The 24,660-nt window shown below is 35.6% G+C and overlaps 1 protein-coding gene across 4 annotated transcripts in view; it reads right to left on the bottom strand.

The window, feature by feature from the left end:
* Nucleotides 1–24,660, bottom strand: part of VPS8 (VPS8 subunit of CORVET complex) — a 286,912-nt gene that overhangs the window by 242,045 nt on the left and 20,207 nt on the right. For all 4 annotated transcript variants that reach the window (XM_068546385.1, XM_068546384.1, XM_068546387.1 and 1 more), the window contains exons 5-12: nt 18,389–18,482; nt 15,040–15,072; nt 14,026–14,080; nt 5,766–5,890; nt 4,931–5,017; nt 2,435–2,502; nt 1,004–1,157; nt 842–901 (exon numbers count right to left, since the gene is read on the bottom strand). In XM_068546385.1, the coding sequence (XP_068402486.1) occupies nt 842–901; nt 1,004–1,157; nt 2,435–2,502; nt 4,931–5,017; nt 5,766–5,890; nt 14,026–14,080; nt 15,040–15,072; nt 18,389–18,482 (676 nt within the window). The remainder of the gene's footprint in view (nt 1–841; nt 902–1,003; nt 1,158–2,434; nt 2,503–4,930; nt 5,018–5,765; nt 5,891–14,025; nt 14,081–15,039; nt 15,073–18,388; nt 18,483–24,660) is intronic.

Raw genomic sequence — 24,660 nt, 5'->3', positions numbered from 1 at the left:
TAAAATGCTAATGGTAGAGTTTTACAATGGTAAGTATATAGATGTTCAATGTAAAATTCTTTCAACTTCTCTGTTTGAAAATGTTCATAATAAAATGTTGGAAAAAACACCAATAAAAACATACAAAGAGATGTAAACACATACTACCATGATAAATCTCAATTAGCCAATGAAGCTCACCTAAGAACTGTTAATGGCAATATAAGCCAGCTTTGCCAGCTGAAAGGGCAGACCTGCTTCCCCTGCGGCCCAAAGGTACACGGAGTACCAACAAGAAAACAGAAGAGTGAGCTCCCTCATTACAGCGGCTACTTTCTGAACTAGTCTTCGTTCTGCACCATCATTCTCCATCCCATCCCATCCTATCAATGCCTCTCCTCATATACACACTGGAAGAAAACAACTCTTTGAAAACAACCAATCAGGAAAAAGAAAAGGGAAATTGAGGTGTGCATAATACATTGAGAAGTATCATCCTCCAAAGTAAAATATCAGAGGCAGAAGAAGCTAAGGAAAGAGTATGCAGCAGCAATGCATGCTGGGTATTACGGTGGAGTGTTCTCTATCAGTAGTTCATTATCAAAGCAGCAGCTGTTCATGAGAAAAAAACTTAACAGAATAAAGGTAGAAAAGTACAGATCTTGTGATCCCCAGGTTACTGCTGTAGTCACCAGCTTATGCTGCTTTGGTCACATCAAGGTAATCAGACAGTGACCTTTGCAGCACTGATTTCCATTCTACCTAGTTTTCTGACAACCTCACAGAACGTGTCACTTGCAAGTCATTTTCCCCAACCTCCTGACATGGTCTTTTTACCAATAAGATGGAGAGCCTTACTTACCCGTCCATAAGGAAAAGTCATCCACACTTTCAAGGATGGCTTCAATCCAATGACCAGTATCTTTAGGGGAAAAAATACATTTTAATATTTACCCTGCAATTTTCAAATTTTTGGTATTCAAAGCCTCTAAAGTTATGAGCTTCAACTTCTAAATACACCTACCTTTGTTAAGGATGCCATGGCCAATAAGGAAAACTGTGTGATGGGATGATCTTTCAACTCGGGCTTAGAATGGAGAGGCTCAATACAGCAAACTTCACCCTTGGAACCACTGAACAGGCATCTAGATTCACATGTTCTCACTCCCATCACTCTCCTGAAAATAACCAAAAAATGCCAGATCAACTTAGCAATGATCCAAGGCGCTATAGCCCTAGCGTGGCCTACTAAAAAAGCCTCCTAACTCCTACTCCTGCCCCCAACAATCCAAACTCCACATGACATCAGCATGTCATTTTTAATGTGTGGGTCAGATTTATCACCCTTCTCCTAAAAAATCTCCAATGGCTTGCCACTGTACATAAAATAAAATCCACTCTTCGCCATGTTTAAAAGGTCCTATATGATCTGGCTCCTGCCTTCACTCCTCTCCCACTACTGCTGCTCCTGACAAATGCATGCTCCAGCCACACCGTCTTTCTCTCCACTGCTCCAGCATGCCACGCTGTGCCCACCTCAAAGGCTTTGTGCTTGAACATCCCTCTGCCTGGAACACTTCTTCTAGATCTTTCCACTTGTTGACCAGATTGTCATTCAGATCTTTGCTCAAATGTCACCTTCGGAGAGAAGGCTTCCTAAATTATACTCAAATGCACTCCAGCACACTGACCTGTTTTATTTTTTTCACAGTACTCATAACTATCTATAGTTATTTCATTTATGCATTGGTTTATTGTGTCTCCCTACCCCCGACCCAACTAGAATGTAAGTTCTATTGGAGTAGCAACCTTGTCTGGTTCATAGCTGTAACTCTGGTGTCTAGAACAATGCCTACACATAGGAGATGCTCAATAAACATTAGCTGAATAAATCAATAGTATTTTTTAAGCAATTACTTTGGGCTCGACATTGTTAGAAGGTATGAGAAATACAAGAAACATAGTCCTTACTTTGAAGAACTTATGGAAATACAATACACATTGAATTTTTTGTTCTACTTTTTAAACTCAGATTTATAAATGTTCTTCCATGTATCTAAGTAGTCTTTCCTCTTATTTAAAGAGTAAACAGGGCAATGCCAAGGCAATAAAAACCTTTCTACACCTGGCCATTATGGTTATAATCAACTGGGCCTGGGGCCTAAACGGAAATTAGTGAGATACTCCAGGATAATGGTTCCCAAGATTGACAGAGCTTATGAATACTCTGGGGAGTAGGAGTCTAGAATCCCATCTCGGATCTACTGTGATAGAATTTGGGGAGGCCCGGCCTGGTGCTCTGTATGTTCTATAAGCCCCCCCAGGTTAAGTGTAATACACAGCCACAACCTATTTCCAATCACATGGGTTTTCCAGACCTCTTCATATTCAACTTCAAGTCATTAAACTGGAGCTAATCTTTTCATTTGTCTACAAATGTCCATTAGTCTCTTACTTAAATGTCAATTCAAAAACAGAGCCTCCGCTGTCGTTGCAAACTGCAAGAGTTGGATCATCTGTAAACTAAACAGAGAAGGAATTTATTTTCTTATACATTTTCAGACAACCAATCAAGTATTAAAAAGGTAAGGGAAAAAATTATAAAATTTTAAAAATCTAAGACAAACACATTTAATAGCATTTGAAATCACCTAAACCAGATCTACCTCAGTACTCTAAACATACAAACTTACCCATATTTGGAATAAAAATGGCTCAATATCTTTAAGAAAATGAGGCTTTAAAAAAAGCAAAAACCACCTCTCATCAGGGTAAAAGAAAAATACAAACTATGACTCATAACAGCCCTAAAGTTCTCTACTTAGGTTCTTACATTAATTTTTTCTAACTTGCTATTAAGCTAAATAGGACACTTTGGATACATTTGCAGTTGCCTAGCTTTCAAGAATAAAGACACAGTGAAAGACATTTGGTATCTTTGGGAAATAAACTTATTGGAATATGTTTTCCAATAACTGAAGAGTTAATCCACTGCATGTAAAGCAGTTTAACTTTTTATTTAACTCTTAGTAAAACGTGCTGCCCCCTCAATCTTCTTCGACAGAGTATACTTCAGTTATTATTATCTACTCTGGAAAACTCAAATAATAAATAATGTTCACAATGACAGATGGTCCTAAGGGCTTATGCAGTATGGTAGATATGAGTGTTGTAGGATACAAAATTGAATAACTTAATTTGTATCACTTACAGTGACTAATCTCCCTAACCCCAGAGGTTTGTGAAACCATCCTAAATCTCATGCCTTTGTGCTCTTCAGGGATGGCTGAGGTGCAGGAGGCTACTATGAAATTATTCTTCCTCAACCCCACACACGGGTAAAGAAGTCCTACACCTTTGTTCTCAAGGCCTAGCTGAGTAGTTGCCAAAGTGGAGTGTAGGGAAAATAACAGCACTCATGATTTTATTTATTAATTTTCTACTTCTTGTGTATGTGTTTTATAATGTACTTAAATATAGTACACTAGCATATTTAAATAATTTTTAAATAAATAAATATATATATATATATACACACACACACACACACACACACACACACACACATACATATGTATATATAAATGAATTAAAGCCCAAACTGTTATTGATGGGATGTGTAGGGTTAAGTCTGGAGAACAATGAGTAAGAGGTTTGAAGCGCAAGTAGCCGTTGTCAATGGAAGACCTCAGAAGTAAAGTCAGTGTCTGCACTTATCACCATTCCCAAGCAACACAATGTCCACTACTAGTCTGCTTGTAACGTCAGCTGCATTATTCTGCCTTTATCTCTTCTGCCTTTTTCTCTCTGCCTTTATCTCTTCTGTTTCCTATTGCTTCTCCCAAAGATTTTGCTTTTTTCTGCAAATGGACGGGACTTTTATAAACAACCAACCAAACATTTATTGAGCACTATTTATTGTAATGTGCTACTACATGTAACACACAAAAATTAAAGAGAAACAGATCCTGGTTTCAAAGATCTCAATCTTTTAAAGGAGATAAGACATAACACAAACAACTACAACATATTAGAGGTTGGCTCATGCCGTATGAAAAGAGGTCAAGATAAACTGCCATGATATTCAGAAAGAGGAGAAATTCTCTCTACTTTTACTTGTCTTGGTTGTTTTCATTGTAACTAAATGCTTCAATGCTGCTTTGTCACAAAAGACTTTTATGTAACTAACCGAGATGCAGACACATAAACTCCAGATGCTACCAGACTTTAAAAAGAATGTGTATGGATAAGAGAGGTCTGCACAGCTAAGTAACCAAATGTGTACATGGTTAAAATCCAGAAGATCTGATTTTAGACTTCCTTAGTTATAGTCCTGTACATTTTATACTTCTGAACATGGGCTTGACAGCATACAAAAACCAAGGTTCGCATTGCATTTATAAATGAAATCTGTTACCTAAGTTGGTTTATTATTTTCAGGCATGTAAGGAGAAAGCCAAGATTCAAATCTTGATGCTTTTCCTTTGAAGGCCTGAAAGAAAATAAACCAACAGATTTGTTTCTAAACATAATGCAAAGCTTGGTTCTTTCACAATTGGTGCCTTGAACTTCAGGTAATTCCCAACAAAGTGTGACAGAGCACACCGCCTCAGCAACAAAATCCTGGCGGACTAAACAAAGTAAAAAGACCTTTTAAAATCTGCACATGGGTTTTCGGTAGGGTACTGCCTGTCTTTGCTGCCAGCCTTTCGTCCAGGATCACATCAATTTACTCTCCTTCCTGCTACATCTACTAGATTTCAATACAACTTACAGCTGAATGTTACCATGCCAGCCCATCTCTGGTTTTAACTTGGGAAAACATCTTGTTGGGCCAGTCAAATAAAAGACAGTTCACTTTCAAGGATTCTGTTTATAAAGAAATCTACTTAAAAATGGATACAAAGGCATAATAATGAAGATGATTAGAAAAAGAAAATAAGGACTTTACCTTAATATGCAATATTGCTGTTCCTGGAGGATGAGCATCTGTTATTGATCTTAGAAGTTTTCCACTGGCCAAATCCCACATAGTGATCTATAAGACAACTAAATGCTTTAAAAACAAATTTATTGCTCTTTTTTGGACTTAAGTTTCCTGGCTTTTGGCTGAAATAATCTATTCCTGGTCTATAAACATTGCAGACAAAGAACTATAAAGTTAAAACATAACTAAAGGTTGCAGATCCACTAAAGCGTGGGGCCTTTATTTCATCTTCATCCTCCCCTCATCCTGCCCAACCTACTTTACCCTTCAGATTTTAAATCTTGTTTTTTTACTGAGAGGTAAAAGAAATTTCTTTAATGAGTCAATCTCTTTAGCACTGGTAAAAATTATAGAAAGGCTTACTGCCAAACCAATTAATATGTCAGAAGAAGAGAAGAAACAAAACTTACTGCCAGTTTCAGAAGAAAAAGAAATACCAAAATAGTTATCTAGGAACACAGTAATAAGAATACACAAAGCAGAATATAGTGTCCTTAAAAATCAACAACAATTATCCTCACTACAGTAAGAAAGTAAATTTTGTATAACAGCCTGGTTGGTTTATAAAACCTATTTACTTATATGGACATATGAATTAAGATATTGAAAATCACAGACTCTGGCTCAGTCAATAATATTTAAAAATTTGGACAAAAGTCAGACTAAGCAAACTCAGGTTAGCTCTACAGACATGTCACTTTATAACACGTCTTAGTCTTCGAGATACTGATCTAGAGATAATACTTTTTTTTAAATTGATTTTACATTGTCTTATGGGTAAAATAAAGTTCCTATTTACCTGTCCTTTAGCAAAGCCACAGAGAAGTCGTGAGCAGTCATTGTTGATACTGAGGGCAGAGATGGCTCCATATTGACCTCCAACACTAGTGCTACCCAGACAGAGTCGCAAAGCTTGATTCTGATCTAAAGAAAGCAATTGATAAAATCAAGTGAAAGAAATGAAGGCATGAATAAATATATACTTAGTATAGGCTTGTTTTCAAACACTTCGAGGTAGCAAGTATCAAAAGAATCAAACGATGAAGTTACATTCATCTTAAAATATATTTATTGAGCATCTAACTAGACACTGGGCATTGAATTAGACACTAAGAAAGCAGAAAAAAACAATAACTACAAGGAAGCATAATACAAAACTTGCTAATAAGTTAAAAAAAATCCTACGAAAGCTCTTTGAACTAACTTTCATTCTAGAATTGTATTTCTTGCTATTTTTAGGATGCAAGGTTACATGAAATACCATCTTTTAAAGTAGCTTTAAAACTTCAAAAATCAAAATTTATTAATTTAGAGTTTGGCTGAAATTTACATTATATTATCCATGGAGGAAAGGTTTACCAGGCAAATGAACAATATAAATAAAATCACAGGGTATGTTTAAACTGCTTAAGAAAATTCTTTTCAAGCATCAACATTTGATATGCTAAAAGCAAATAATTCAAATCTCTACTAGATTAAGTTACTTAAGGGCAAGAATTTTGCTGTAATCATCTCTGATTTCTCCAGGAGGCACTCAGATATTATTAAACCTTATTATCTAATAATTAAATTCCTCTAGGGCTTCTCCTAGGCAATGCTTATTTTATATTATATAGAGTTCATTATTGTACCCACTTGAAAACAATGAAATAAAAAATTTAAACATAGGAAGGCATGCCTACAAAATTTAACTGTTTAAGGGGGAAAAAAACTACCATACTTGCACAATCAGGAGGTCTCTTAACTCCCCCAGCCATTGTTTGTGCTTCCCTTCACTATCTATGTGCTAATTTTTGGAGGTAAATACATCTTACTCTCACTCTTAGACTATGACCTCTCTAAGGGCTGAGATCATCAGTGAATTAACATCCCCAGAATACCTAGACTGGTGCCTTGCACACAGAAGCCATCTGACAATCATCTGAATAGCTGCCACATTTGCAAATCTTCCTCCTATAAAGGTAAATCTAGTTATCAGAAAGAGCCTAAAGACATTCATTCTCAAATGTAAGGAATAATACTAGGTAAGTCCTTTTGCCCATCCAAAGTGACTACTGTAAGAATATTTTTCTGTGTTCATAAGCAGGCTCAAATAGCAACCCCCACCTCCCCAGGAGTTCTGACACAATTAATGGCTGTATTCTATCTAGCACATAGGAAATATTTGATGTTTTCTGAAATCATTTTAGATCTTAGCCTTCCAAGATGAATATCAGAAAAGGAATAAAATTCATAAATATACAAGGTCTGATATATTTTAAAAGTCCTGTTTACTCAAATCTAAAATGATAACAATTACAGATTTTTTTCCTTATTTTTTCCTTACATACGTTCCTCCCTCCTCCAGTTTAATCCAAGTTATTAAAATTTCCTTTTTCCTGACTCTAAAAATGACATCCCATTTTATTTTGCTTTATTAAATTGCATGCCTAAAATAGTGTTTTCCATGATTCTTATTTTGTCAGAGCCACCTTTACAGTTAGTGGATTATCCATATACCTTATTCTGCAAATTGTCAAGATTCAGTGGTTGGGCAACAATTTTCTATATATGCTACCACTTTGGGTCATGCGAGTAGTCCAACGAATGGGCTGAAAGTAAGAGGACAAAGACAGAAATTCCACACCAGCCTCAAAAAGAAGTCCCTTTAGCCTGGGCTGCCTGCCTTCTAGGAGAGTAGTGTTTGAATAGCATCCTGCTGAGATCCTTTGTAATCCCCGTTTTGAGATCCAAACTCTATACAGCTCTGATCCACCAATACTTAAAGACACTAACTAATGCTTTCTGCTTCACCTAAGTTCATACTTTAAATTAGACTATTTGGGCTTCCCTGGTGGCACAGTGGTTAAGAATCCGCCTGCCAATGCAGGGGACACGGGTTCGAGCCCTGGTCCGGGAAAATCCCACACGCCACAGAGCAACTAAGCCTGTGCGTCACAGCTACTGAGCCTGCGCTCTAGAGCCCGCAAGCCACAACTACTGAGCCCACATGCCACAACTACTGAAGCCCGCATGCCTAGAGCCTGTGTTCCGCAACAAGAGAAGCCACTGCCATGAGAAGCCCACGCACCGCAACGAAGAGTAGCCCCCGCTCGCTGCAACTAGAGAAAGCCCGTGTGCAGCAATGTGGACCCAATGCAGCCAAAAACAAATAAATAAATAAATTTATTTTAAAAATTATACTATTTAAGTACTCTTATAACTCAGGGAAAGTAAGCACAGGAGAATTAAGGAGTATGACAAAATAGAGACTAAGGGTACCATTAAGAAAAAGGAAATAGAGAAAAAAAGAGGGAAGGAAAAAGACACATCTAACTTCTACATTAAAAACCCAAACATGACTCTGCTTTCCTGACTGTGGGTCCTGTGTACTAAAAAACTAGCTAAGACAAGGACCACATTATCAGCCTTGGTCACTCCTGAAATATGTATTAAATTTACATCCCACAGGACTATGTTAATGAAAACATTGTCAATTTTTGTCCTTAACTTTTACAATGTATTCATTATATTTATAATGTCTCTTTATAAGGTAGAGTGGCTGTGAGGTAATAGACAGTGCATAAAATGTAATATAGTTTAACTCCACAAAGATACTTATCAATTCTTATTGCTGTCATTATACATTCTATATTTATGGTGCCATATTAACAAACTTGCTATACAATTTAGACTAAAATCAGAAAAGGTAGAATTTCTGTGGAAAGAAGAAAGCAGGGTCTTATTGAAGAGGTTTCTTCTACAAGAAGAACATTCTGTAGTCCAGATTTTTCTAGACAATTCTGGGGAAACGTATTTGGTGAAGACAAACTTAAAACCTCTTCCAAACACTTAATTTCTAAAGCTACATGAAAAGAACAAAAGGACCTGGACAGAAGCAAGAAAGGTGAAAATCAGAGCTCTCCACGTTCTCCTCCTCCAATGGGGCTCCTGATCTGGGCAAGAAATATGAAATGAGACTATCATTTTTCCTATAAACTTCAAAGAGTTGGCATAGAGCATAAATTTTGTAAATGCCTATGAAAAATATGAAAACTATCCAATGGTACACATGCAAAGAATTTTTTTTAAGATTTTTTTTTTTGGCCGAGTTGGGTCTTAGTTTCGGCATGCGGGATCTTCGTTGAGGCATGCGGGATCTTTTGTTGCAGCGTGCGAGCTCTTCCTTGTGGTGCACGGGCTTCTCTCTAGTTGTGGCGTGCGGGTTTTCTCTTCTCTAGTTGTGGCGCACAGGCTCCAGGGCTCATGGGCTCTGTTGTTTGCGGCACACAGGCTCTAGTTGAGGCACTCGAGCTCAGTAGTTGTGGCGCGCGGGCTTAGTTGCCCCGCGGCATGTGGGATCTTAGTTCCTTGACCAGGGATTGAACCCCTGTCCCCTGCATTGTAAGGTGGATTCTTTACCACTGGTCCATCAAGAAAGTCCCACGAAGAATTACTATTAATGATAATAAATAGCTTACCAATTAATTAAGAGAACTCGAAGCCCAGATACCACAAAAAGCACATCCATTTGATAGTGAAATGAATTATATCTATTTCTTTATCAGTATACCTTTCGCAGTACACTTTACTTAGGGTAGATCTCAGCATATTCTAGGCTTAAGAGTAATGTGCTAAGTAGCAAAGAAAAGCCATAAAAAACATATAAAGTCTATAATAGCCATAAAATCTAAATTTGTACACACTTCAAGAATTTCTGCTCTCTCTCCATATACCAAAATTAATCTAATCCTCTATTTCTTCACCCCTAATTTGTTTTAACTACATCCCAAAGACCATCAAAGAAGGAAATACCTAGATCCTAGAAGGAATCAAAATCTAATTATGTGTGTAGAGCTCTACTTTTATTGCCAGTATTCACCATTCTTCAATACTACTCCTTTGTGCATTATTAAAATATTCTCTAAGACCAAAGGAGAAGAAAAGAGTTATTAGGAAACATTTTTCATCATCAATGATCATAAAACAGCAGAAGCACTTTACCTGACCGCCATCTAACAAATACACAGAATTAAAGTTCTCCATTCCCTCTATAAAGCTTGCTGACTAAAGCCCACGATACACTGACTCCCCACAGCTAACTGGCTATTTTCTAGAACTCAGATGCTTACGAAAAGTCAGTTGTGTTCATTTCCAAACCTGTTCATGCCACTGTAATATTCCTGTACTTTAAAAATGTAATTAAACAATATTGTCAACTGATGAAATACAGTGGAAAAGAAAGAGCTGTTGTTTCTATGAAAGCTAAATGAATGTTTTAGAAAAACTTGGTAAAGATAAGTTGCTTTAAATTAACTGTCATGAAGTAAGGTATGGACAAGATAACTGCAGAAAACTGAAAAGAAGTTTTATGAAAATCTAAAATTTTGCACACTTCGACTGATTCACAGGTGCCTAAGCTTTCACCTCTTTTTTTTAAGTAAAAGTACAAATTTTGCATGACCCATCACTGATAAAGCTTATGCCAAAAAAGATGCTGCAGACGTCCAACTGGCAGATACAAACTCAAAGAAACAGTTTTGGTCTATGCCAAAAGATTAAGATCAATATTCAATGATTTATTTTCATTTAAAATAAAACATTGAAGGTATGCATATATTTACAATTTTTAACAATTCCCTACTTTAATTTCAAAACTTTTCAATAAGCATTTCATAAGAGGACATCGACTGTAACTAGTAACATTCTTTTTCAACATTAAAAAGGTCAAAAGAAAAAGAGTCACTCATGCAAACCAAAATTACTATACCTTTTCCTTTGAATCCATGGAGAAAAGATCAAAAAAAAAGAGAAAAGCAAGAAATCAGTTCAAAAGTTCAGAGAAAAGACAGGTAAAATTTCAAGAGTATAAGTGATAAACTTCAGTTATCTGTGGGAATGATACTAAATGTGATTAAATGATACATCTAGCATTTATATTTAGGTATTGGTTATGGAAATAAAGAAAATGCATAATATCCAAACTTTAGCACAGTAAATCCAAGTCCATTAAGTTTGATAAAAACAAAAACAATTTCCAAAAGATAATCTACTAAAGTATACTAACAACCCAAAAAATGGAAAACTAAGGGCCTTAGGATAGGGAGATATCTTTATTAAGATTCGAATTGTTGAGATCCTATAGTTAGGTAAGAACCAAGATACATAATAAATACCATATACCTATAATTCCATAAGAATAGGCAATTTACATGACGTTTAAAAAGCTTATAATGATTACTATTTTAATGACCCAGGCCTCTATTCCAAAGAGAATCTAGTGTTACTTAAACAAGTACAGTTCTGCACTTTTTCCTATGATCAACAAAGATATTTAAAAGATCAGATTTAACCCAGACCTCTAATCTAGACACTTCATAGTATTATTACTCTGCCATTTTTTTCCTGGCTTTCAAGCAAATTTTAATCCATTTGTTAAAACTCATTGTCCAAATATCTGATTCCCACAAAAATGAGTAAAATTTATTAACTGCATGATTAAAAATCCAAAGCATAACTAGAATATTATGATCCTTTCTCAAAATGTTCATTATGGCATACTTTCTTTTTCATGAGACTGTAATGAAAGATTATTATTTCATCAAATCTACAAGAAAGTTGCTGGGGTCTAAAAAAATTAGAAAGTAGGCCCAAGGAAATTAAGGAGACAGTAATGAAAGACAATAAACTCTTCTTCTCCTCTGTTAGTTTCTACTTTAAAAGACTTCATTTTAATTTGTTGCAGTAAGCTCTGCATGGATTTGATTATAAGCAGGCACATATTCTTATAACCTTGTGGTAAGGAAGGGATATTAAAGCAGACAGAGTTGAAGAAAAGTGAGTACTGGTAAGTGGGAACAAAAATAAACATGTATTCTGCTGACAGATAAACATGTACATTATATTTTATCCTCATTCATCTTAGTTCTTCCATTCTTTCCTTTATGTATCTTGCAATTTGCCTCCTTTTCTCTCAGAACTGGAGAACTGCTTGGAAGTGTGGAAATGTACTGATCTTAGGATTCAGTATTCCTTGATTCTGAATTTGGCTCTGTACATGTCACTTAACCTCTCTGGTTCTCAGTCACCTCATATGTAAATAAGGGGATTGAACTAAAAGTCCTTTGAAGATCCTTTCCCAGAATTCTATCAATCTGATACCACTATGCCCTCATAGGAAAACAAGCATTCTTACACGTGATAGGAGAGCAAGCTGGTAAAACTTTCTAGAAGGCAATTAGGCAGTATACATCAGAAGTGTTTAAAATGTTCATACCCTGACCTAAGCAAGCCCACTTTCAGGAATTTGTCCTAAGGAAGTAATCATGTGAACAAAAATGCAGTTACAAAGATGTTCATCACTCTACTTTCTGGTTAGAAACAACCTAAATGTCTTATAGTAGGAAATGATTAAGTAAAACGTGGCCATTAAAAATGATGTTACACAGAAACAGACTCACAGACATAGAAAACAAACTTACGGTTACCAAAGGAAAGGGGGAGGGGTAAGTTAGAAGTTTGAGATTAGCAGATACAAACCACCATATATAAAACAGATAAACAACAAGGTTCTACTGTATAGCACAGGGAACTATATTCAATATCCTGTAATAAACCATAATGGAAAAGAATATGAAAATGAATATATATATATATAAACTGAATCGCTTTGATGTACACCAGAAACACAACATTGTAAATCGATCATACTTCAATTAAAAAAAAAAAAAGCTAATAACTTAATACAGAAAAAAATTATGTTACAGAGGACTAATAATCACATGGAAAGATGTTCATTATAATGAAAATGCAGGTTACAAATTAACATGATCCCATTTGGGGGTGTGTACATATATATACACACATGTACAGGAAAAAAGATTAGAAGGCCATACAGAAATGTTAGGAATTATTCCTGGATGGCAGAATTTGGTGTATCTTCAACCTTTTGCTCATCTAATTTTTTTATTATGAACACATATTATGGAATAAGAAAAAATTGTTTAAAGAATCAATTCCAAAGTTCTCTAAAGAGAATTATATTTTTGTTTCCATTCTTCTCATCCCCAGACAATAAAACTTTATTATTTATATCAATCGCCTTTGAAAAGACTAGGTGTTAAAAACACATGATAAATAAGGCTTTTGGCATAATGGAAAATTTATAAATAGGAAGTCAAATTGTTCAAAAACAAGGGAAAATAACTAGTTATTCACTCATATGATAAATAAAAATGCAAGGCCCACAGAGATCAAACTGTGGTTCTGCTATTAAGGTCTTCCCAGGTAATCCTTACACAATATCCTGTAGAGTCCTTACTAAAATACAGTGTCATCAGGAATTCCATTTAAGAAAGTTGCAAAAGACTTAAGATCCATAGAGAACACTAAAAATGACAGGAAAATATTATCTAATAGTTTTTAAGTAAACAGAACAAAATGTTCTGCTCATAGTATTGAATGCAAAAGCAAAGAAAGATTAAAACTAGGTTTATTTAGTCTCATGTAGGAAAAAAAAATGAGAAAATACTTAGGACTATCATTTACCATTCAAATAAAACTAGCTAAGTTCTCTTCTCAACCAAAAAAAGAAAGTGATTATGGGCTAAAAATTTTTCAGTTTAGAGGGGTTTACAATGTAAATGAAAAAAAACTTACTGTCAGTAAGAGTTACTGAAAATTACTGAGAAAGCCTGGGAATCTCTTTCTCTGAAGATCTTTTCAAATACCAACTACTCAGATATGATTTAGACTAAAACATTAGCACCACCACAAATCAGAGGCAGACAAAATGCCAACCTCTCAACTTTATATCCTTTTTGTCTAGGTCTGCAGAGAGTCAAAAGATATGATACGATAGCTTATAAATTCATAAAGAAGAAAATAAACTTGCAATGAGCAAGAAAATGAAGCTGAGTCAAGTAATTTTTAACTATAAAAATGCTGACCGCTACTTTTCAAGTTTTTCTGGCTTTTTTCAAATAAATAAAGTTTACTATATAAACTGTGATTAAAAGACATTATTAAAAAAAACCCAAATACTTAATATTTAAAATAAGGAAAGTAGGTAGAAAATTTACCAAATATTAAAGCCAATCCATGAGATGTACCCACTGCTATCAGACTCGACACTGCCTGAGAACAAAAGAGAAGATTACATTTTAAGACATTATAAGGATCTTGAAATAATCAGAATTGAATTTGCTGGTTTTCTTTCCTCTAGGCACCAGATAACATACCAACTATTATAAATAAGGAAAATTTCATCCAGGAGGCAAAACGGGAAATGAAACTCAGAACATCTTATTTCTGGGAATCCCTCTAAATTTACTCTAAGGGTAACAAAGTATCATATGTTCAACATTATAGGCAAAAACATGCCACTTAACTTCCTCTAAAGCAATTTTTTGAACAATTCAGGGGTCCACACACAGTAAGAGGCACTTATGCTACCCAACCAAGAGCCTCCTATGAGGTGTGAGAAAGGGACAAGAAAGCCCTTCTCCAGTTTATTCACAGGAGCCAAAAGGCACCAGAAATACTCAAAACCCAGCCCACTTCCTCACCAATTGACTATCTAATAAGAAAGCTACAGGAGGCAGCTGGAAATAGTTGAAAATAGAAAAGAGGGCACTAGAGTGCTTTCAATATCCCCCAGTTCTCTATAATCACTCCACAGATTTACTATTTGGCAGGCTTGGCAATGGAGTTCAGAGCTGTTAAGTGTACTATTTACCACAAAGTGATTTTACCAAACACTGTTTTCCAGTCCCTATAACCAAAGCGAGGCCAAGTCACAGAAGGAGCAAATATACTTGGGCAGGGTAGTACCACATACAAATAAATTGGGAAAAGGCTAATCATTATTTTTCTCAAAAAACAAAACAAAAAAAGAAAACTGAAAAGTAACAATACACTAGAAAGAACAAGAACATTCAACACGGACAAATTTTAAACCTGATTACTGGCAGTAAATGACATGAATTAATTATCACAAAATTTATGTAATAACTTTGAATATCGGAAGAATAAATCTAAGAAAACCTGATCAAATGGAAAGCTTACCTTTAAAGGATTATTTAAAGTATACTTACAATTGCTGTAGGCAAGCCAGCATCTACTTTGTCCTAAATAAAATTTTAAAAAAAAGTATTTGAAAAGACATTCCCATTTTTAAGCAGAAAATGGTATAAGGCCCTCTCTTTACATATACAATTCAGACAAGAGGTAGAACCGTCATTTTTGCCCCCAAATAAGAGAAACTACAAAAGTTGTATATACCAACAAAATATAAAGAGCACAAGAGTAGATCGTTTTCTTTTACTGTTTCAGGAAGGGTACTGATTATAAATGAAAATGTAAAGGAAAAGAGAGAGGAAAGAGATTCTATTTTCAATAGAATGAGTTGGCCTGAGGATCAAATTAAATGTAAAGTATCCTATAAATGTAAGGGTGTCTACTAATATTTGGTACTTCTGTAGCTTTAAATAATAACAAGAGCTTTCAATGATTAGAACTGTAGTAGCAAAGAGCTTTCAAATGCATTTATCACATTATTTGATACTCAAACCGGGAGAGATGGATCAAACAAGTAGTATTATTCTGATTTTCCAGATTAAGAAAACAGATTAAGATTCTTAAGATTCAGATTAAGTTTCAAAGAGCTTAAATTGACTTTCCCACAATTATTCAGGAAGTGGTAGACTATGTCTAAAACTCGGGGTTTCCATTCCCAGACCAGGCTCTTTGGATCACTTCTGTATTTCTTTTCTGTCTGTCCCTGTCAATGTGCTCAATTCATTATTATAATCTCTCAGAAGGCAGAATCTATTATATCCAACTTTATAGAGCTTCCCAGGAACTAACTTAAAAAACTTATACCAGGGCATGGAACTATGAGGAAGAACAATCACCAACGCTGCTATGTACAATGTTCTGGATAGTAGGATATACTCAACTTTGTGTGGATGTGTGTGTGTAAAGGATGCCTAACATAATGCTGAACAATAAAGAAACACGCAACAAATATTTGATAAATGATTGATTTGTGCCCTGGACAGGGAAAAAGAATGAGCCAGCAGATGAAGAACATAAACTGTATTCAAAATGGAACCTGAAAAATGCAATTGGAAGTCAGCTAACTTTCAAAGCTAAAACCCACAGATGTGGGAAGCAATTTAGAGGATATATGAATAGAATTTCAGTGCTGGTGTTACGGCATCTTAGGATAGTGATTCTCAAAAGCCACGGTGCATTAGAATCACCTGGGATACCGTTAAAATGCAAATCCCTAGCTACACTGCTAGAACTAGATTCCAATTCAGTAGGTCTGGGATGGTGCCCAGGAATCTGTATTTTCATAAGTACCCTAGGAGGTTCTTATACAATGGACACATTTTGCAAAAACACTATGCTAAGGTATCCCCGTTATCTTAGGTGATCATAAAATGATAAATATCCTTTAAAATTAATTTGAATCAATTTTAAATATAGTCACATGTCATATTACTTTGAGGAGGATTCCAAAATTAAACAATGAGGTTCACAACTCCAAAAGTTTCATCTCTCCTAAGTGTTCTCCAGGCACAGACTACAAGGCCATGATGATCAACGCCCTAGGCAGCCCTAATAACATCACTATCCACATGGCTGAAAGCATTACTGAACAGCCATTCAGGAGAGATACCCCAAAATATAACTAGCTTTACATGTTAATAAACCAACCATCACAGAAAAGCATACAATTTAAATTGAGCTGGTAATCCAAAATTAGGAAAGCAGAGTATGAAGACTGTCACAAGAAAAGCAGTTTTCATTTTAACATACCAAAGGAGCTCAGCCATGGCAATGAAATAAGAACAGAATGCAAACACTCTGGGATTTATTACAATTTTTCCCTCCTCTTCAAGAGAAAGGAGAAACCCTTTTAAATAACAGATTTATCTAATCATTGTTCAATGTCTGAGTTTTAGTTCAGTCTCCATTATTCAAAATATTTTTAAAACTGCACAGGTGGGTCAAATGACTGTTCTGGTTCATCTTGATTTTGAAAGGAATGAATTTCATCACCTACATAAGGATTAAATTCAGAAAACGTCATGGAAATGTAATCCTCAACAGGTGGTTCCCATTCTAGCAAATATGAGCTACTCTCCACCTACAAAAGGAAGGACAATTGCCCAGGTTTCCTCCATTGCTTGACTATCCCTCTATTTAAATTGACTTCATGATATATGAGCTGGGTCAGGGTATACCAACTGCCCGCAGAGAACACTTTTTCTTTCTTTCTTTTTTATTGTTTCTTTGGGGGGTTTTTTGGTTGTTGTTTTTTGGGAGGTTTTTGCGTGTGTTTTTTGCGTTTCGTTTGGTTTGGTTTCTGCAATAAGAGCTTTCCCTAATAAACCTGAAAATTACAATGTGGTTATGGTGTCATGATGCCACTTCTGTATCAATCTCTTACCCTTGTGAAAAATCAAACCTTTGTCCAAACTGAATATGCAAAATACCAATTAAACTCCAGGAAAAGAACATAAAAACATATCAAAGTTCCTGGGGTATGAATCTGTCATCATCATCATTACTATTACTATTATTATTTACAGAATCTATATACTGAATTCAGAAAACCAAAACTGAAAGACTGTGTAAAACTACAGGCCTTGAGGCCAAAGGAAAATTTGATAAAACATACCAGAATCAGCATCTATTGTCTTGATGGACTATTAAATATTTCTGCACTTAACACAGTACTCTAAATCATTTTCAAAAACGACACAGATATTCTGTTCCAGCTATTATACACTGGCCACATTCACCAATACCACCCTCATTTCACAACAAAGAAGCACTAGACTTGGAACCAAAAACCCCAATTTTATGTAACTGCTCTGCTATCTCCTAACCCAGTGATGTAAGACAAGTTAATGTCACCTCTCTGAGCCTGTCTTCTCATTTGTAAAATAGGATATGGCTTTCCCTACTTTAAAAGTTGTAAGAGTATATGAAATAAGGTACATGAAAAGACTTCTGTGAATTATAAAAAAATCACTCAGTTGTAAAAGATTCTGATCAATCATTTCTCCATATGAAAAGACTAAAAAAAACAAGCACTCTACCTCAACCAAATACACAAGATGGCAACTAAACTGAAAAGGAATTTAAAGAAAAAGCAGATAGTGTTTCTTTTAGGCTTGCTGCCATATTTCATTTAGGCACACCCGAGACTCTGGGCAGACCTTTATTTCATGGCTGCACTAATTTCTATGTCAAGATGTGTAGCTATGTCTTATGAGTCAAAAATAATCACACAAAACCCATGAAAGCCAGATTCTATTTTTCTTAAGCCTCGGGCCAAGAGAAGTGCTGTGCTTTGTTTTATGCTCATTCCTACTTCATTATGCCATTGCAGGTTATAAAGCTGGGGGAAGAGAACAAAATACTTACAGCTGCAGACACTATTTGGGCAGAAATTCCCTTCAAAAGTGAATGTCGCATAACTGATCCATGGAGTGAAAAAGAATCAGGTAATTTCTTCTTTCTTAAAAAGAAAAAAAAAGGAAAACATTTAAGAATTGGGGAAAAAAATTGAAAAGGCAGGGTCTTTAAAACTTTGAAAGAAGAAAAAATAAAAACGAGAAAAGGATAAAACACTGTATTACTTTGTTAGCTCTGGTTTGCAAAGAGGTATAAAGTCTAACAGTCTCACGTTAAAATGTACTGAATCCACCCTGAACCTCAGAGAAGCACAAGCAGGAAAATGAATAATGCCACCATTTCCTTTTCACTGATTCAACCTGTTCCTTGCCCACCTTAAGAAATACAGCAAGAGGTTCTGCTACTCATCAGAAGGTTGCCTATAGAGCACCCCTGCTCACATGTCTACATTACCTCTACCTGCCTTCCACCTTTGCCACCTTTCTTGCCCTCCTGTTGTCTATAACGACCCTCTCATTCTCCAACCAACTGCCTCAAATGCCCTACTCATTACACATTCTCTGATGCTTCTTTCACTTAACCTACTCATCACTGTACAAAAAATAATTTTTAAACTTTTAACAAACATTGAACACCTGCTCTATGTGACTAAAAGTATGTTCTGGGGATACAAAAATAAGGTCAAAGTTTCTACTCTCAAGGACCTCATATCCTAGCTAGAGGGACTAATGAGTAACTCACTCTTAAATTAAAGGATAAATGTTAGAAAAGAAAAATAAATAAAGCACTATAGAAACGAAATGAAGAGTTTAATCCTGTTTATTAGGGAGCTGTTAGGGACAGCTATAGAAAAGAAAAGGTATCTGAGCTGGCCTTGACAGATAACTAGGAGTCTGTCAGACAACAAAAAAGCACAAGCAAAAATATGAAAATGTAATGGTGCACAGTGTGTGGGGAATGTGAGTACACAAAAGGCATGGACCAGGAGGACAGGAGTGGGAGTGCTCAGAAATTATGTCAAAATGGTAAGCAGGGTTCAGACTGATGCCATGCAAAGCAGTTCTGACATTACTATGTAGGCAAAAAGAAGACACCACAGATTTTAAGCAGGTAGTGACCAAATCATCCAAAACATTTACGTTATAATGGTTCCATACAAATTTTAGGATTGTTTTTTCTGTGAAAAATGTTATTGAGATTTTGATAGGGATTGCACTGAATCTATACATGGCTATGGGTAGTATGAACATTTTAATTAATCCATGAACATGGGATATCTTTCCATTTGTGTTTTTTAATTTCATTCATCAATTCTCATAATTTTCTGTGTACAGCTCTTTCACCTCCTTGTTCCTAAACTTATTCCTAAGTACTTTATTGCTTTTGATGCCACTGTAAATGAGATTTTTATTACTTTTTTTATATATTTCATTGTTAGTTTATAGAAACACAACTGATCCAAATCAGTCAAAGTAACCTTGAGAAAGAAGACCAAAGCTGGAGGCATCACACTTCCTGATTTCAAACTCTATTTCAAGCTACAGTAATCAAAACAGGATGGTACTGGCATTAAAAAAGACACACAGATCAACGAACAAAATAGAGAGCCCAGAAATAACCACCTGCATATATTTTCAACTAATATCTGACAAAGGAGCCAAGAACACTCAATGAGGAAAGAATATTCTCTCCAATAAATGGTGCTAGGAAAACTGGGTAATCACATGCAGAATAATGAAACTGTACCCCTACCTTATACCACTCACAAAGATTAAACAGATTAAATACTTAAACATAAGACCTGAAACCACAAAACTCTTAGAAAAAAACAAAGGGAAAAACCTCCTTGACAGTGGTACTGGCAGCAATTTTTTGGTTATGTATGACACCGAAAACACAAGCAACAAAAGCAGATATACATATAATATATATAAATATATATAAATGGGACTACATCAAACTAAAAAGCTTCTGCACAGCTAAAGAAACAATCAAAAAATGAAGAGGCAACCTATGGAATATGAAAAAATATCTGCAAACCATTAACCCCATAAGGGGTGAATAACCAAAATATATAAAGAACTCTTATAACTCAAGAGCAAAAAACAATCTGAGTAAAAAAATGGGCAGAGGACCTAAATAGGCATCTTTCCAAGGAACACATACAGATGGCCAACAGGTACATGAAAAGGTGCTCAACATCACTAATTATCAGGGAAATGCATATGAAAACCACGAGATATCATCTCATATCCATTAGTATGGCTATTATCAAAAAAACAAAAGATAAGCATTTGTGAGGATGCAGAGAAAAAGGAATCCCCAGACACTGTTGGTGGGAATGTAAATTGGTGCAGTCACTATGGAAAACAGCATGGAGGTCTCTCAAAAAATTAAAACTAGAACTACCATGTGATCCAGCAATTCCACTTCTGGGTTGTATATTCAAAGGAAACAAAATCACTAACTCAAAGAGATATCTGCACTCTTATGTTCATTGCAGCATTATTCAAAACAGCCAAGATATGGAAACAACCTAAGTTAAATGTCCATCTACAGATGAATAGATACAGATGTGTATTCACATACATACACACACACACACACACAGAAAATGGAATATTATTCAGCCATGAGAAAGAAGGAAATCCTGCCATTTGTGACAACATTGATGGACCTTGAGGGCATTATGCTACAAGAAATAAGTCAGACAGAGCAAGACAAATACTGTATGATCTCACTTATAGTGGAATTTTAAAAAGCCAAACTCACAGAAACAGAGACTAAAATAGTGACAGCCAGGGGCAGGGGGAAATACAGAGATGCTGGTCAAAGGGTATAAACTTCCAGTTTTAATATGAGTAAGTTCTGAGGATCTAATACACAGCATGGTGACTATAACAACACTGTGTTATATACTTGAAAGTTGCTAAGAGAGTAGATCTTAGATGTTCTCACTGAAAAAAAAAAAAACAGGCTAATTATGTGAGGTGATAAGTAACCCTTCTGTGGTAATCATTTCACAATATATACATATATCAAAGAATCACGCAAAGGGCTGACAGCAGAAGCAAGAAGAATTACAATCCTGCAGCCTGTGGAACAAAAACCACATTCACAGAAAGAAAGACAAGATGAAAAGGCAGAGGCCTATGTACCAGATGAAGGAACAAGATAAAATCCCAGAAAAACAACTAAATGAAGTGGAGATAGGCAACCTTCCAGAAAAAGAATTCAGAATAATGATAGTGAAGATGATCCAGGACCTCGGAAAAAGAATGGAGGCAAAGATCGAGAAGATGCAAGAAATGTTTAACAAAGATCTAGAGGAATTAAATAACAAACAAACAGAGATGACCAATACAATAACTGAAATGAAAACTACACTAGAAGGAATCAATAGCAGAATATCTGAGGCAGAAGAACAGATAAGTGACCTGGAAGACAGAATGGTGGAATTCACTGCTGTGAAACAGAATAAAGAAAAAAGAATGAAAAGAAATGAAGACAGCCTAAGAGACCTCTGGGACAACCTTAAACGCAACAACATTCGCATTATAGGGTCCCAGAAGGAGAAGAGAGAGAGAAAGGACCTGAGAAAATATTTGAAGAGATTATAGTCAAAAGCTTCACGCACATGGGAAAGGAAATAGCCACCCAAGTCCAGGAAGTGCAGAGAGTCCCATACAGGATAAACCCAAGGAGAAAAATGCCAAGACACACAGTAATCAAATTGGCAAAAATTAAGGACAAAGAAAAATTATTAAAAGCAGCAAGGGAAAAACGACAAATAACATACAAGGGAACTCCCATAAGGTTAACAGCTGATTTCTCAGCAGAAACTCTACAAGCCAGAAGGGAGTGGCATGATATACTTAAAGTGATGAAAGGGAAGAACCTATAACCAAGATTACTCTACTCAGCAAGGATCTCATTCAGATTCAATGGAGAAATCAAAAGCTTTACAGACAAGCAAAAGCTAAGAGAATTCAGCACCACCAAACCAGCTCTACAACAAATGCTAAAGGAACTTCTCTAAGTGGGAAACACAAGAGAAGAAAAGGACCTACCAAAACAAACCCAAAACAATTAAGAAAATGGTCATAGGAACATACATATCGATAATTACCTTAAACGTGAATGGATTAAATGCTCCAACCAAAAGACACAAGCTTGCTGAATGGATACAAAAATAAGACCCATATATATGCTGTCTACAAGAGACCCACTTCAGACCTAGGGAACACATACAGACTGAAAGTGAGGGGATGGAAAAAGATATTCCATGCAAATGGAAATCAAAAGAAAGCTGGAGTAGCTATACTCATATCAGATAAAATAGACCTTAAAATAAAGAATGTTACAAGAGACAAGGAAGGACACTACACAGTGATCAGGGGATCAATCCAAGAAGATGATATAACAATTATAAACATATATGCACCCAACATAGGAGCACCTCAATACATAAGGCAACTGCTAACAGCTATAAAAGAGGAAATCGACAGTAACACAATAATAGTGGGGGACTTTAACACCTCACTTACACCAATGGACAGATCATCCAAAATGAAAATAAATAAGGAAACAGAAGCTTTAAATGACACAATAGACCAGATAGATTTAATTGATATTTACAGGACATTCCATCCAAAAACAGCAGATTACACTTTCTTCTCAAGGGCGCACAGAACATTCTCCAGGATAGATCACATCTTGGGTCACAAATCAAGCCTCGGTAAATTTAAGAAAACTGAAATCATATCAAGCATCTTTTCTGACCACAACGTTATGAGATTATAAATGAATTACAGGGAAAAAAACGTAAAAAACACAAACACATGGAGGCTAAACAATACATTACTAAATAACCAAGAGATCACTGAAGAAATCAAAGAGGAAATCAAAAAATACTTAGAAACAAATGACAATGAAAACACGACGATCCAAAACCTATGGGATGGAGCAAAAGCAGTTCTAAAAGGGAAGTTTATAGCTATACAAGCTTACCTCAAGAAACAAGAAAAATCTCAAATAAACAATCTAACCTTACACCTAAAGGAACTAGAGAAAGAAGAACAAACAAAACCCAAAGTTAGCAGAAGGAAAGAAATCATAAAGATCAGAGCAGAAATAAATGAAATAGAAACAAAGAAAACAATAGCAAAGATCAATAACACTAAAAGCTGGTTCTTTGAGAAGATAAACAAAATTGATAAACCATTAGCCAGACTCATCAAGAAAAAGAGGGAGAGGACTCAAATCAATAAAATTAGAAATGAAAAAGGAGAAGTTACAACAGACACTGCAGAAATACAAAGCATCCTAAGAGACTACTACAAGCAACTCTATGCCAATAAAATGGACAACCTGGAAAAATGGACACATTCTTAGAAAGGTATAACCTTCCAAGACTGAACCAGGAAGAAATAGAAAATATGAACAGACCAATCACAAGTAATGAAATTGAAACTGTGATTAAAAATCTTCCAAGAGACAAAAGTCCAGGACCAGATGGCTTCACAGGTGAATTCTATCAAACATTTAGGGAAGAGCTAACACCCATCCTTCTCAAACTCTTCCAAAAGATTGCAGAGGAAGGAACACTCCCAAACTCATTCTATGAGGCCACCATCACCCTGATACCAAAACCAGACAAAGATACTGCAAAAAAAGAAAATTACAGACCAATATCACTGATGAATACAGATGCAAAAATCCTCAACAAAATACTAGCAAAGAGAATCCAACAACACATTAAAAGGATCATACACCATGATCAAGTGGGATTTATCCCAGGGATGCAAGGATTCTTCAATATACGCAAATCAATCAATGTGATACACCATATTAATAAATTGAAGCAGAAAAACAATATGATCATCTCAATAGATGCAGAAAAAGCTTTTGACAATATTCAACACCCATTTATGATAAAAAACTCTCTAGAAAGTGGGCATAGAGGGAACCTACCTCAACATAATAAAGGCCATATACGACAAACCCACAGCAAACATCATTCTCAATGGTGAAAAACTGAAAGCATTTCCTCTAAGATCAGAAACGAGACAAGGATGTCCACTCCCGCCACTATTATTCAACATAGTTTTGGAAGTCCTAGCCACGGCAATCAGAGAAGAAAAAGAAATAAAAGGAATACAAATTGGAAAAGAAGACGTTAAACTGTCACTGTTTGCAGATGACATGATACTATACATAGAGAATCCTAAAGATGCCACCAGAAAACTACTAGAGCTAATCAATGAATTTGGTAAAGCTGC

The sequence above is a fragment of the Eschrichtius robustus genome, chromosome 6 (genome assembly GCF_028021215.1).
Source record: "Eschrichtius robustus isolate mEscRob2 chromosome 6, mEscRob2.pri, whole genome shotgun sequence".
NCBI classification, from domain to species: Eukaryota; Metazoa; Chordata; class Mammalia; order Artiodactyla; family Eschrichtiidae; genus Eschrichtius; species Eschrichtius robustus.
Note: the sequence above shows the minus strand (reverse complement) of the source record. Positions and strands in the feature narration are given on the sequence as shown.